The sequence below is a fragment of the Hippichthys cyanospilos genome, chromosome 10 (assembly GCF_059441005.1).
Source record: "Hippichthys cyanospilos isolate Australia breed blue-spotted pipefish chromosome 10, RoL_Hcya_1.0, whole genome shotgun sequence".
Classification (NCBI taxonomy): Eukaryota; Metazoa; Chordata; class Actinopteri; order Syngnathiformes; family Syngnathidae; genus Hippichthys; species Hippichthys cyanospilos.
The window spans coordinates 20,737,449-20,753,338 of NC_142378.1; the positions used below are offsets into that span (position 1 = coordinate 20,737,449).

At 38.5% G+C, this 15,890-nt stretch overlaps 1 protein-coding gene across 1 annotated transcript; it reads right to left on the minus strand.

Moving 5' to 3' along the window:
- Positions 1-2,157: 2,157 nt before the first annotated feature.
- lpla (lipoprotein lipase a) lies at positions 2,158-14,490 on the minus strand. The gene is made up of 10 exons (XM_088425287.1): positions 14,278-14,490; positions 13,362-13,570; positions 12,456-12,635; positions 11,107-11,218; positions 8,747-8,989; positions 6,458-6,700; positions 5,031-5,151; positions 4,704-4,886; positions 3,649-3,756; positions 2,158-3,197 (listed from the first exon to the last, which is right to left on the minus strand). Exons 1-10 carry the CDS (start codon positions 14,378-14,380, stop codon positions 3,146-3,148), a joined length of 1,554 nt encoding a protein of 517 aa, XP_088281413.1. The 5' UTR covers positions 14,381-14,490; the 3' UTR covers positions 2,158-3,145.
- Between the last annotated feature and the right edge of the window lie 1,400 nt (positions 14,491-15,890).

Sequence of the window (15,890 nt, forward strand, 5' to 3'; positions counted from 1 at the left end):
CAATGCACACATGCCACGTGTTGCTGCATCTGTCTTTCTTGAATTCTTCTGTGAACTTGAACATTTTTCCTCGAAAATCCGTGGCCGTGTTTTTTTCCCTACCCCAGGAAATGGATGAAAAAATGGTGGGATCCCAAAAGTAAAAAAATTCCGCAGAACTGAAACAAAAAACAACAACAAGAAATCGGTCAAAGAAAAAAAAAAGTTGGAGACAACAAAATGTCCTGGACTTGATATTTCCATGTTTCCATGAACTGCTTTGGTTATTTCCAGGAATGTCACACCCATGACTCCAGTGATTACACTCACTGGACACTACATTTGTAATCACATTGGATCCCGTGCAAGAGCCGTACAATGCAATTATAAATATTGTTATATTACGCAGGTGCACCCACTATTTTTTCCACAATTTACTTTGCAAAGATTAAAAATTCTCTTTTCTGATTACTGTAAAAACAGTCTCTCTCTTAAATACATAATGACATAATATGACATGAAACTTGAAATGCAAGTCTTTCTATGAAATATGTGATTAGCTCTATTTTCCCCAAATGATTCATATCCTTGTCAGAGGAAGTGAAAAATAAACATGATTCAATTGTTGCCGAAATTTTATGTCAAACAGAAACAACAATGATAGATGACAGAAAGAGTCCGACTTCAATTCCAGCTGGCTCCAGCTTTCCTGAGTGGGGTTTGCATTTTCTCCCAAACACTCTGGCTTCATCCAACCTTCCAAAAACCTGCATGGCAGGTATACTGGACACTCTAAATCATGTGTGTCAAACAGTTTTTTTTTGTTTTTTGTTTTTTAATCAATGGCCACATTGCAGTTTCTGTCAGAGGGCCGTTGTGAATGTGAAGTCAAAGAAATTTGAAATATGATCGTCAAACATTTTGAAATCAGAGGCTAAAAAGTACTTAAAAAAAAAAAGCATTAATAAAAAAAAAAAAAAAGTAAAATTTGAAGATAACTTGAACATTTTTAGCCAGTCATAATTAGCATTTCACGGGCAACATAAAATGATGCGGCGGGCCAGATCTGGCCGGGTCTTGAGTTTGACTCCTGTGAGAAACATTTTGAAGTCGGAGGCCACTAAAAACTTTTCAAAAAAGGGGTACTGATAGCTTTAAAAAAAAGTAAAATTTGAAGACAACTTGAATAATAATAATAATTAGCATTTCGCCTGCCAGGTAAAATGATGTGATGGACCAGAACTGGCCCCCGGCCCATGAGTTTGACACTTGTGCTCTAAATTGTCCTTAGGTGTGATTGGGTGGGTGAATGGTTGTTACTCTTGGTGTACCTTGAAATTGGCTGGCAACCAGTTTAGGTTGCACCCTGCCTACTGCCCCAAGTCAGCTGAGATATGCATCAGCAGGACTTTGGCCCTAGTGAGGATATGCGGCAATATAAAATAGATGGATGGATGGATGGATGGATGGATGGATGGATGGATGGATGGAAATGCACTCACAAGCCTCCTGGGAATCATGTCTTGGTATAAGGAATTACCAAATACAAAGGAGAAAGCAGTCCTTTGCATCATTTACAATCTTAGTTGTTAACTGAAACGAGCTACATGTGCAGAATTTCATTTTTACCGAAATAAACCGTATGCAAGAATAGGCCAAAGAATTCCCCTTATTTTTATTAATTATATGTAATTATTTGACATAAAAATTCAATCTTGAATGTTGGGATCATTTTTCCCCCCAGGTGGCAGGTGTTTTTCCAGGCGTGTTGACCCCTCTTGTGTAAATGACCCCCAGTCATTTTTGTCTTGTCCAGGGGTGCCTCATTATTTTGTTAAATGGCTTGCATTTACTTCCCTGGTTTTTTCAATCTTTGTCTGATTTTTGTCCCCGTCACATCATGTTGCTTTGTCTTCCTGTATGCGTAGGCCACTTATTGTTTTTGGGGGGGACTTTTTCATAACTAGTATTAATCCTACTGATCTACTCATGGCCACTTATTGTTTTTTGAGGGGAGTTTTTCTTAATTAGTATTAATCCTACTGATCTACTCATGTTTTGTTTTGCCTTATTGAGAATATTTTTCTGGGCGCTCCTTTCTCCCCTTCGGCCCTACCTCCGCTATGGAAACCCTTCAACTTAACATGTCCATTAAAAGCACCATGAGCAGTCATAATGTGTCCTTTTTTTAATCTTTATTCAACCACTCCAGGCTCTTTCATAATACAGTGCGCTGCAAATCAGTTGATAAATGCGTTCAACAGCAGGCAGGGAGACCCGTTGGACCCCTCATTCAAACAGCATTAGAGAATAATCACAGAATGGCTTTGTATAATAAAAAAAAAAATGCAGATGATGAGGCAATGAGAAAATATATTACAGCTTAATATACAAATATATAAATGTACATTCAATAAATACAAACTGTGTATTTTGAGATGTATTATGGCTATGGTGTTGGATGGTCCTTCACAAACTCTACTGACATGCATGTATATTTTTTTTACGACAATCATGTGACTTGTGTGGCCTTTGAAAGTAAGGCTGCAATCCCAATTGAGCATAATTATTAATTTTCTTTTCTAATGTCTGCATGGAAGAATTAATCGTTTTAAAGTGACCTGTGATACATGAACCTTAATTCAAACAAATCTAATGAACATAAATCAGAATTCCAAATATAAAACACTGATTTTGTAATAAGCTATTTACAAAACCAATGTGATTCAGTAGATAGTCAAAAACTCTTTGGTCCCTACTGATTGTAGGCAGTTAGTAGTTAGGCAAAGGGACTAAGAAAAATAATCTTTTGCAATTTTAAGACAAACACTACAAAAATGTGCCTAAACCATGCCTGTCACCCCGAAACACTCAGATAAGCAATAATTCAAAGTTCATACAGGCACAGTAACTGTGGTTAAACAACATACAGTAAGAATACACAAATGATTGAAAAGAGAATGTGTACAAATACAAAATGCGGGCGTAATCGTGTAACATTTCGTTCCAAAGTCCAGCTTCATCCTGCATATGGTGTGTGCTTTCTTCCACTTGCCATGCAGCATTGTGCTTTTGTCCTTCTTTGGCTTTGCATGTTGAGCTGGATACATTTGATGATAATGGTGACCATGATGATGCTCGTCGATGTGTGTGTTCAACTGCATTTTCAAGCATCGTTCTGTCCAAACAGACTCCCCTTCGTCTTCAACTTGTGCATGCTGCAGAAAGAGGGAGATGTCAAAAACTTAAACGTCCAAATACATCTGCATTTCGAGAGGTGCGTTAAAAAACGACTGGGTCAATATTTCCACAAAGACATCAGTTGTTGAACTACGCTACACTACACAGTTGTTGACATTTCCATCCTGCAAGACAAGTGATTCGAATGATCAGAATTGGTATCAAGCTTCTGCTGAGATTGCTGAGAAACCCATCATTTGAATCGGGTGTGTTCGAGCACGCAACTTCCAAAAACACCCAGGGAAGCAGCCTTAGAAGACTGACTTTGGACACCCCTGCTCGAGGTGAAAGTGAAGAATGGAAAAAAAAATCCCATGTAAAATGTATCAATACACAGTTACAATAAATACCCATGATAAAGAAAAGTGCAGGTTGTAAAAATACACAAGAATTCATCACAAAATAGATCTTGTCTCCTCTCAAACTTACAGTTTCTCTTTACGATTCAGCTTGTCTTCTTTAGACTTTACAAACACTGCATCTTCTCCTCCCCTGACCAGGTCAGTGAACTCTGCTTCTTTTGCACTGAAGATCACCCTGCAATAATAATAATGAAATTCATTCAAACCGCCAGCATTAATGAAAGAACTCGCACTTCCTATTTTCATGGCCGAGGCGTGAAATGATCATCAAACTTTGATACCATGCTACATGAAATGACAAAAACCTTGGCAATTCTAAAAAAAAATCACCCATACACCCTGGATAATTTAATCAAAACTAAATTTGAGAGCAAATCATGAGTATACATTTTGTGAACTTGTTAAGTCATGTGGCGTGAGATTTTTTTATTTTATTTTGCAATGTAAAATATATGCCTTGGTTCTAAAAAAGGTTGGCAAACATTGGTCTATTTTCCCTTCCATATTTCCGATCAGGCTCATTTGGACAATATCCACAGCTGTAGTTTGCTAACCTGTGAACCAAATGATCTCAAAGTGATAAGACTTCCGATTAGAATTTGGGCATGCTTATTTGAGACATTTTTGTGCATCCTGCCACGATAAATATGTGTACTTAATTCTAGATTGTTTTGACAAGTGACAGCTCATAATTTGAAGAATTCACAAATTGGGGAACTCACATGCTAAAATGCAAATCTGATCTGAAGTCCTTTTAATTAGGCCCATTAGTTAGCCAATTAGTTAGACCAGGTTTATTATTATTATTGTTGTTGTTGTTACTACTGTTATTATTTTTAAATGCATTAGTTAAGGTTTGATTAGTTTTGGTTTTATTTGGTGTTTTTTCAAATACGGAGTATTTGTTGATTAATTTTTCTGCGGGGCAGATGACACCTGTGGTTTAGATGTAGTATTAAATGGTTTTCATTCTTTTGAAAAGCATTTTCACTTTTGTTTTATGTCATTAATGATAATGCTTTTTGAACTTTTGTTTTAGTTGTTTCATGAGTCTTCATAACGGCAACAACCTTGGTCTTGATTCACTAATTTAGTGGGAAGAACTGAAGTAAAGGAATTTACTTGGACTGGGTCTCCCCAGACTTGATTCGCAGTTTTCGGATGGAGAACTTGCTGCTGCCCCACCAGTCTGACCAGCTAATGAGAGTGTCCTTCTCCCAGCGAAGTTTGACGATCATCAAGTCACCAATGTCCACGTCGGTGGTGATGAGGAAGGACAGTGTGCTGTTGCCGTTCATGACTGGTCTGTGGGGTTAGGTGGGTTTTGTTATTTACATTTCATTTGTTATTAAAATGTCATCATTTATCTTGAGTGTGATTCAATTTAAAAGTTACACAAAAGTTTTCATCAACATAAGTACTGTACATAATCAAGTGTAAGATACGTACAGGACAAACGGGATGTCTTCTTTCTCTCCATGGGTTCCATACAGGGAAATTTTAATGGGTTGCTCAGTGAAGCTCAAGCTTTCCTTGCTGAACAGATGGATCTTCACTTGGTAGTGGAAAACTGCAAAGACATGCGAGTGAGACATTACAATTGGTAAACGTGAAGGAGTTCGCAAATTTCAATCATTCCACATATTTATCTCCTGCCATTTAAAATAAGGAAAGCATTAATGCAACTTTTTGTATCATTATGAAAGGAAGCGGATTTTCTGCTCAACAGTAGATATGAACATAATACTTTTCAATGCATATTCCTACATTACCCGGTGAACGATACTGAAATAAACTTTTCGTTTGCATATTATTTGCCGCTATTTCTGTGCCAACCCCCAGTCTTGAAAATATCTATTCGTGTCAGCTCCTGAACACTCGCAGCTTGCGGTAGTGAGTGAGTGTATGCAGTGCGTGAAATCATTTAGTGGACAACTTGCAGTTCATGTCTTTTGAATGGTGGCCAATATTGACTGCTAAAACTCATGGTTTATGTTTATGTTGACAGTAGTATATTTATACTTCATTTGCTGAAGCATATTAAGGGGCAATAGTGGAAGTTTGTCATCTTATGAATAAGTGTGAAGTCTAGCTAAATGCCAATGAACACTTTAAACCCACAGCTAGAGGTGAAATATGCAATATGCGCCAAATAAAGACCATAATAAAAAGTTTCTCATAACCAAATGTCAAGCTTTAAAATCATTCTAATAACTCATGGGTGTCCAACCCTAGTCCTTGAGGGCCGGTATCCTGCATGTTTTCTGATTTACTCCCCCCAACACATCTGATTCCAATGCTTAGTTTATTAGCAAGCTCTATAGGAGCCTGAAAATGATTATAATCATTTGAATCAGGTGTGTTTCAGCGAAATGGGTTCCAAAACATGCAGGGTATGAGAACTGGAGTTTGACCCCTGTGCTATAACTTCTTCAAATAAAACACAGAAAAACATCAAACACATACACTGCACTTACTGTATTGTAGTGTTTGTGTGTTGTGTGGCATGCAACTTTGGTAGATTTATGGGTGAGCGTCTGAGTGTGAGCTGAGGTCGAAATCAGCTCCTGTGTGAGTGTGCGCATTGTCTAAACAGGATGTGTTTTACTGTTCTCCATGTACCCTTCTTGCAGGATTTGCTCGCTTGCTATTTCTTAAGCATAATGAAGTCTTGACTTTGCGTTTGCACACTTGTGGCCGGACAACTGAAAGTGCTTGATTTGACATGTATGTATCCAGCTTCTTAAATGTTAAAAATGTCGAAGCTTAATTAATCATGGCAGCCAATATGGTGATTGTGATTTAAATTTGATTAATTGTGCAGCCCTACTTTGCAGTAAGAAAAGAGAAAAAATTTACACTTTGCCAGCAATTACCTTTGTAGGGCATCATTTCCCGAGTCTTGAGGTACATCTTGGCACTGCGAGTCATGCGAACCTTGTGGATGTTGTACCCAATCTTGTTGCAGCGATTCTTGCGGCAGCTGAGGCACAGGCCCTTGTTGAAAGCCTCGCGTGAATTGCAGCGAAAAGCCATGCTCTGCTGCTGTGTGTTGAGCAGCGAGTCGATGAACAGGTGAATGGAGCGCTCATGGGAGCACTTCACTAGTTGGTCCATGTCTGCATATCACACACACACACACACACACACACACACACATTGAACATACGGGTTATTACAAATAGCACAAAGCCAGAGATAATTGTCATAATTTGTTGTATATTTGTAGTTTGAACTACAGCAATAGCATAAGATATTATCTAAAAAATGAAAACATCAAGAAAACATAAAGTGGGAAAAGGAGTGAAAAAAAGAAAAAGCAGACTTCTGCCAGGGAAGGAAGATGCCTCTAAATTTAGTGATACAATATGGACAAGAGAAATGGCACGTGAGCTTGTTTTGCTATTAAGGTACAAAAAGTAATTGATTCTAAACTGTCCAAATACTCTGAATTTTATTTTCTAAGCAGTAAATATTCTCAGTTTTGGTAGGTACATTGTGTCGAATCAAAGTGTGTGTGTGTGTTCTCTCACAGTGTTGCACATCCTCAGTGTTCTCTCTCTGTGTATATGTATGTATATATATATATATATATATATATATATATATATATATATATATATATATATATATATATATATATATATATATATATATATATATATATATAGCTCAGTGGTGGGCCATCAGGGCCAGCAAGGCGTTCTCCGCTGGCCTAACATAACCTGGCATCATTATCAAAAGTATAATAAACTATAAAAATTATAACTACAGTGAAAGTTAACTTCATTTTAAATTTATTTTTACTAAATGTATATATTATACATTTTTTTATATGTAAAATTATTTTCCATATTCTGTTCTTTTCGTGTTTTATTATATCCATTTGGTTACGCTCCTGCCAGTGTTGTAGTTTTAAGTTGGAGATTATAGCCTATTATAATTCAGCTAAATTGTGTTGCCAGGCAGTATGAAATCTTCCTGCACCCAGCTAGGGACTTGGGCATTCGCAGCAACAGTTGCGGGCTTTTGAGCAAGCGCAGATGGATATGTGAGCAGCCCGTATATAAGTATGTAGCTGTAATAGCCAATCGAGTCATAAGATCGCCATCTAGAGGCCTCACTTTGAACGTGATGTGATTAAATGCTTACTGCAGGAAGGCGGTACTATGCTCGGCAACCAAGCTGTTGGTTTGTGGCTTGGTTGATCCACATCAAAGGCGTAGAGTAGGTATTAACAAACATATTACGGGCGGGGGAACGTGTTTCGTCCGCCACTTCCAATCAACAAACTATGAACGGCCATTTTTCTGGCTCGGCTAGCAAGGGCGTGAGCTCGTCTTTTCTGTTTTTCTGGCTGGGTGAACAGGGGCATGAGATGGACTTTGCTGGGCTACCAGGGACCCTAACCCTGGCAAATAGTTCTGCTGGGAATGCCTTTTGTTTGCAAAGGATCAATTTGGTGTTTGGAGCTACACTGGACTTGAAAACTTATATTCAAACTATGATGGATGATGCCTCAGGATTAATTGTAAGCTTAATGAAAAAGTTGTTTTGGGGTTGAGGTTTGGCTACAAGAACGATTTTTGCTGAATTGCATCTCTTGAGATATTATACTTCCACAGATTTTAAAGAGTTCAAATCTGTCATGACCAGCGAATAAAATATAACCTGGTTATAAAGGTTTTGTTATTCTTCCTACTCTTTTTGAGGCATGTAAACTGCGCTAAACCTTTTTTTGTTTGCTCATTCTTTTTTTCTATTTTGTTCTTAAATCTTCCATTGTGCTCAACAAAAATAAATCGATAAAACCATCAACCAATTAATAATAAAATATCTGTGCAATGTCAATAGGTACAATTAACGGAGGAAGTGGCACATCATGGAACGAGACTTTCATCTCAGTGCGAGCCAAAACACGCCCCAGACCAGACATGTGACTGTGTGTGAGAAGCCAAAATGTTTGCATAGTTAAATGAATATCCTCGCCACCGTCATTGTTTTTTATTGGAAAACCCTCTAAGCCGTGTCTCATTTTTTTCTGAAGCCGGAACTGTAGCACATATAGCATTCAATATGTCAACATTTGCACATTGTAAGTTCAAAATAAAGAAGCTTATGGTGTTAAGCCAAAGCCAGCAAGCACGAGTGGGGAGCGTACATACTTTGTAGGCCCTTGATGCCTTCCAGCGCAATGCCCCGCAGTGTGTTCTGGATGTCGCAGCCTGGCTGGAAGGTGCCCCCGTTGGGATAGATGTCAATGTGGCCTACGGGCTTCTGGATGCCGATACTGCGGCCCGGCGAGCCTCGGGTGTTTGTGTGCAGGACGTCCACAAACTGGGCATCGTCTCTGGACAGTGTGTTCTGATCGTCGGCATGCTCGAATGTGGGACCAGCGGGATCCAGTCCTGCAATGTGGCCACATCGGATGAGACAACGTTGGCAGTTGTTTTGACATATTTTTTGTTTTGTTTTTTGGAATGGAGAAACACTTAAGTGCAGAGAAATAGACAACGAAGCGGGTCCGAGATTTTAAAGCTGGATCAACTGGTAAAATACAGAATGGGCCCACTAGCTGGCACGAATAGGGCATGTGCTTACATTCACAGACGTGGAATGTTGTAGCCAACAGATTACTGTATATTCTATTGGTATGATTGCAGAATTACTTAAAATATTTCTTCCAGCTAAGCGATACGAGGTGATGCTGAGGGGCGCGGATGACCTCAGGGAAAAGATGTTTTGTCATGTGAAGTGTAATTGCAATAAGAATTTTTCCTCATTTTTTTTGTTTCAGGCACTTTGATGCACTTACTTTTTTCTGTTTTAGAGTAAGCTGTAACCCGTATAAACTCTTTAAAAATAATTAATAATTGTTGAAAGTTGATTTATATAGCTACTTTCTTTTGTTAATGTTAAAAAGGATACAGGTTTAGGTATACTTACACAATTTTCATGGATAATATTTTTTTTATAGTCAGCGCATTCAGTGTGTGTGGGGGGGCACAATACATTTTATCTTTCCTAGGGTGGGCTTGGCCAAATACAATTTAGAAGCACTGATTTAAGGACAGTGTTATATTAACACCTTAACCCTGAACCTAATCAGTGGCATCTCTGCATTTGGGGCCTTTTGGGCCATCAGATGGCGCTAGTAGAGCACTGCAGGCTCAAAATAATTGTCTTCTCTCTAGAGTAGCCATGTCCAAAGTCCGGCCCAGGGGCCAAATGCTGCCCGTGGTCAATTTCCATCCGGCCCGCAGCCTCCGTCGAAAAATCAGTAACGTCTGGCCCGCATGGAGAATGAATACATTGGGCAGCAGTGCTGTTACGTGTGTGTGCTAATTGCTGCTATCTATAGGCTCAATTAGGAACAGCAAATTAGTATATGAGTAATTGACTGTATGAGCCATAAACTTTCTAAAATGGCGACAATCAACAAAAGGAGGAAAGTTGACTGCGAGGGCCGACAGTTCAAGGATGAGTGGAAATTATTACTATTTCTTCACTGAAATACGGAACAATTGTGTCTGCTTCATTTGTAAAGAGACAGTGGCTGTTTTTAGAGTTGAATGTGAAGCGACATTACCAAACAAAACATGCTGACGTACATGGCAAGATCACGGATTCAAAGATAGAAAAAGAGGATGACATCTTTCAAGAGGGAGAGGAAAACAGCAGCAGGTACTGTATGAATGAAGCTTGTGATGCCGTGGTTTGCTTAAGACGAGGAGAGATTTTGCAAAAGTGATCACCTTATAGCACTACAGCTCATGAACAGCACACTTTTCAGAAAGTTCAGCAAATCATTTCCATGTGCTGAATTTCAATGTACAACTAAAATCTGCTGTCCAGTCGCTCAGAGTTGCATAGTGGCAACACCCTGTCTCTGCGGCAGTTGATGATAATGCATGATCTGATCCTTTGTCACTGCTCAAAATTATCATCACAAGTCCAATGACAGCAATTGAGTCAGAAAAAAAAAATGTTTCAACCATAAAAAGGATCAACACATTTACAAAAAACTCAATGGGCAAGCAGAGATTAAATCCACCAGCGACTGTATGTTTTCGATTGAAAATTAAGTCATTAATGGATTATTGAACTTTGACATATGGGTCTTTGACAAGTTTGCCCAGATGAAACATTGACATGTATCCTTCCTATTCAAGAAGTGAACAACTCTGGTGAGTGAATCTTTCATTTGGAATCTTTTAAATCTTTTATTCATAGGCTTAATTTGTAAAGCTATCAATAAAAAAAAGTGTGTTGTTGAATTGAAAAAGAATCTATTGTGTAGGTTTTGGTGCTCGTGCCCACTCTGGTGCCTCACTCAACTTTTCATGCTAGAGACACCACTGAACCTGATTATCAAAATGTGCAGAATTGTTAGTGGCATATGATAATATCAATTTTTATGAGTAAAACCTCTGCAATATAGTTGGGACGCAAATGACAAAACATCATAGCTCTTATTGTGTGGCACAGTGTAATGACAAACTCCTGAATTCTATGCTGAATTTACCTGTGATCCTGCTGATCTTGTGGTCAGTGAGGTCCCCGGCAATGCCGGCCACATGCGCCCCCAAACTGTAACCCAGCAGGTGGATCCTGTCCCAGGGTAGCAGCAGCTCTTTCTGAACCGGTCACAACAACAACAACTATCATGCTGACTGTATTACACCAAATATACGCACATGCTGACGTGACAATTACAAAGTAATAACTGGCAGGATCATTTTAGAAAGACCCTGTGTATTGTTGTTCGTAATAGGATAAAGAAGGGATTAAAAGATATAAAATAAACTTCAACTATGTCACGTCTTCAACTACTTCAACTAAGTCATGCAAAAGTAAGGCAAATGATTGTCTTCGCTGCAACATTTTTGAAAACATATGTAATGCTTAGCTAAAAACTGATCCTCGTAAAAGATGCTTGTAAAATGTCTTTGTAGGAAAGCATGATAACAAGGGCATTATAAAACACAGAATAATCTCTTAATTGGTCAAAGGAGCATAGAGTTATTTGGAATTCTGACACTAGTCCATTATTTGTCTTACAAGTCTCTAAAAGCAATGTATTGTTTGATCACATTTTGTTTTGTTGTTTATTAGGTTAGGCTCTGTACAAAATGTGCAATTGGGGGGGTGCAACATATGCTGAGGATTTAATATACAAAGCTCTAGTTCTTATAATGTTTGGGAAAAATTGTGAGAATTTGCCGCATTTCAATCCAGTGGTTTTCCATCAGTGTCCATAAGCAGGAAGAAGCTTGCTATCACAAATGATTTTTTTCACTTTCTATTAGAAAATATGCCGGCTAACAAAACTAAGAACAAATATGACACTGCACTATGAATTTTGAGAAGTTGAATTTTGACAAAACAAGCACAATGATGTTCTGGAGTGGACCATTCCTGTTGTCTCAGAATGATCATTGTACATCTTTCAGTGTATTCTATACATTAGCTAGCGGGCTAACAAACAAACACAAATATGAGGCATTATGTCTCCTCCCAAAACAATTGTCTCTTTTTGCCATATAAGTCCAAATGGAACTGTTCCTACTGCCATAGAATAAAATAAAGAAAACATTTATCTTTATTTTTGTGAATATACATATTTTTCACAAAACTATTTCCTGCAATTAATGTTACCATTGAATAAAGATAGACTAAGACACATTCTGTGATAAGATAAGATTTGGGTGACATTGGTAGGGTGGATCAGTTGCTTCATAGTGGGAGACTTAATGATCTCCTTGAAATTAAATTGTGCCAATGCAAAAAAGAAAAACAAACATAAAAAACCCCTACAACCCTAAAATGAATGATTTCATATTCATACATGATTGAATACACTGCTGAACTCACTTGTATCCAGGTGACAAACTTGGCCACATCTCGGCCCACCAGCTTGGTGTAGGCTGCGGAAGTTGTGTAATGCTGGTTGGCACGTGTAAGCCAGTCCACCACGATCACATTGGCGCTGGGCACACGCTCGTACAGGGCCGACACCAACTTGGGAACCCAACTCTCAAACATGCCTGTTACCTATTAAGTTTCAACATACAAGTGCATGGCTAAGGTTAGATGCCCAAATAAAAAAAAAAAAAAAATATATATATATATATATATATATATATATATATATATATATATATATATATATATATATATATATATATATATATATATATATATATATATATATATATATATATATATATATATATATATATAGAGTCATCCATTTTGTAGAGCTGCTTATCCTCACAAGGGTCACAGGCTTGCTGGTGTATATCCCAGCTGGCTTCAAGCAATGGACGGGGGACACCCTGACACCCTGACCCTGACAGACTCAGTCACACCTAAGGAAAATTTATTATGTCCAATTCACCCGCCATACATGTTTTTGGAGTGTGGGAGGAAGCCGGAGTGCCCAGAAAGAACCCACGAGGAGAACATACAAACTCCACACAGGAGTGTGTGTGCATGTGTGTGTGCATGTGTGTGTGCGTGTGTGTATATATATATATATATATATATATATATATATATATATATATATATATATATATGTGTGTGTGTGTGTGTGTGTGTGTGTGTGTGTATATTGGGAGCCTGATTGGTTGTTCATCTTTGTGTGCTCCTCTTGCTGAAAGTCAGCTGGGGATAGGCTTCAATGGATGGATTTCCATACAAACCTCAACAAGACCCACATTCCACTTGTTGGGGTAGAGTAGTCTTTGTTTTTTTGTTTTTTTAATGTGCACTCACCGTCCAGCCATGGATAATGACAAACGTTTGCGTCTGCGCATTGAATTCACACTCCTGGATGGTGTCGGACCTCCCGGCCACAATATAGCACATGTCCTCATCTGGAATGTCAGCCGTGCGCAGGGAGAATTTGGACACGATGTCTGTGTAGTCGGTGAGCCACTCAGTGGTGGTGGCCAGTGGGGAGGTGGGGGTGACACTGCTGTTCACTGTTGCAACACACACATGCACGAATGCACACTGACATAAGAGATCATCAGGGTACCAAAGTTCTGCACAGTGCATAAATACTCAGATACATTTTTTTAAGTTATTATGAATTAAACATATTATACCTTTATTACTTTTGTAAAACAACGACACCAACTACAAAAACGATTTCCATGTTATTCCCAGCGACGTTTAATTTTAACCTTGCAGACAGGTGCGTAAAAGAAAGACTCTGTCGCCCCCTTTTGCATTTAAAGCACATTCACCTTTCTTTCGCCAAATTGATTTTTTTTTTTTTTTACAAATTTAATCCAAAGAAATCGACCCTAGATCAGTTCATTTCCAAAGTTCTGTTCATGAAATGATTTTTTTAAATACGTTTAAATGAAAACGTTTAAATGAAAACATGACATTTACTATTTAAACCTCATCCCCCTATTTAAATATTCTAATAATTTGCAGGTTTAACGTAATCCTGTAAAAGCAACAAATATGATAATGGAGAATGGTCATAGCGGTTACTATGACCTGCTCTGCAGAACTGCAGGCGTCTACTTTTTAAGCATTTAACGGTGTTATTCTCGGGCAAACGGCCACATTAAATTCAATCAAGCATTATAATTGAGAATTAATAATGAGGATGGTGGCTATAATACATTAGTGGAATGAAAAAGAAAATCAAAAGTTCTGATTTAGTCAATCTTACCAAATACAGAGTTGGTGGTGAGATCAGGGTCAGAACCAAAAGTGGCAAAGATTTTTCCTAAAAGTATCCAAGCCGTGAAAAAACGTATGTTTTCTTTTCCCATATTATTAAAACGTTGTTCCGTTGAATCTCTGGTAGGGTTAGAGGATCGATAGCCGACTTTTGTTTGTTCTTTTGAAGAAAAAGGCGTCCTTCTCTAGCGGGGTGAAGTTTCTTGACGGTCTGTCACGGTTGGCGCTCCAAAGTCATCTTTAAGAACAGCTCGTTTGCATATCACAAAGTGATTGGATGTCAGTTTGGGGGCGGGGTTTCCCCAAGGGTCCATTCTCAAAGGACCCTATTACTTAGTTAGAAATACTGCACTGTAAAATACAGTAGAGCAAACTCCATGCATGAGTTATATGCACAAAAACAAACAGGTGCACTTCAATAAGGTGCAAGTACATTCATTTCAGTACTTTACCTGAAAACGTGATATACATGTTCATCACATACACTGTGAAGTTCCTTTCTTATTGGCCATTTCCAACTTTTTCTTCTTCCAATTAATCTATTCTAAAAATATCATATAATAACATTAGAGACGAATGGGCTAAGAGGGGGCGGCACGGTGGGAGACTAGTTCAGTACGTCTGCTTCACATTTTGAAGGTCCCAGGTTCAGATCCAGCTCCTCCTGGTCTTCCTGTATGGAGTTTGCATGTTCTCGCCATGCTCGCATGGGTCTTCTCCCGGGCACCCCGGTCTAGTCCCGCATTCCAAAAACATGCATTCTGAGTATATTGGACACTCCAAAATGGTCTTAGGTGTGAATGGGAATGCTTGTTTCTCTCTGTGTGCCCTGCGATTGGCTAACAACCAGTCACCAGGGTGTCCCCCAACTACTGCTGAAGACAGCTGGGATAGGAACCAGCAACCCAAGTGAGGATAAGCGGCTGTAAAAAAAATGGATGGATAGATAGATAGATAGATAGATAGATAGATAGATAGATAGATAGATAGATAGATAGATAGATAGATAGATAGATGGATGGATGGATGGATGGATGGATGGATGGATGGATGGATGGATGGATGGATGGATAGATAGATAGATAGATAGATAGATAGATAGATAGATAGATAGATAGATAGATAGATAGATAGATAGATAGATAGATAGATAGATATGTTAAAGTGAGTTGTAATTACAACACCCAAGAGCTTTTTCTTTCAACACGTCCTTTGTCAGATTTGATGAGCTTTTAAAGATGTGGTTTACCAAAGGCAGCAGGGACCTCTGGTGTTAAAAGCACACAGTGCAGCGATAATAAACAACTCAAATGCTCAAGACAAAAAGCAAGTCTTACGTCATGTGAAATGACTGACGTGGTAATGGCCCAAGTACTTGATCCAGGCCATGTGTCTCACTTTTATGATAAATTCCATTCCCAAATGCCTTTGCGGGAACTTCCAGTCATCTTACGGTATGTACTTTTGTCATAATATGAGTGCTATGTTCGGAGTTGCCACTTCTTGCAGTGTTTGTCAAACATGGACTTGTTTTTGTAACAATTGATCAAATGTTTATTATTATCATCAGTTAAAGAATATCTATGGCAGCATGTTTTGCGG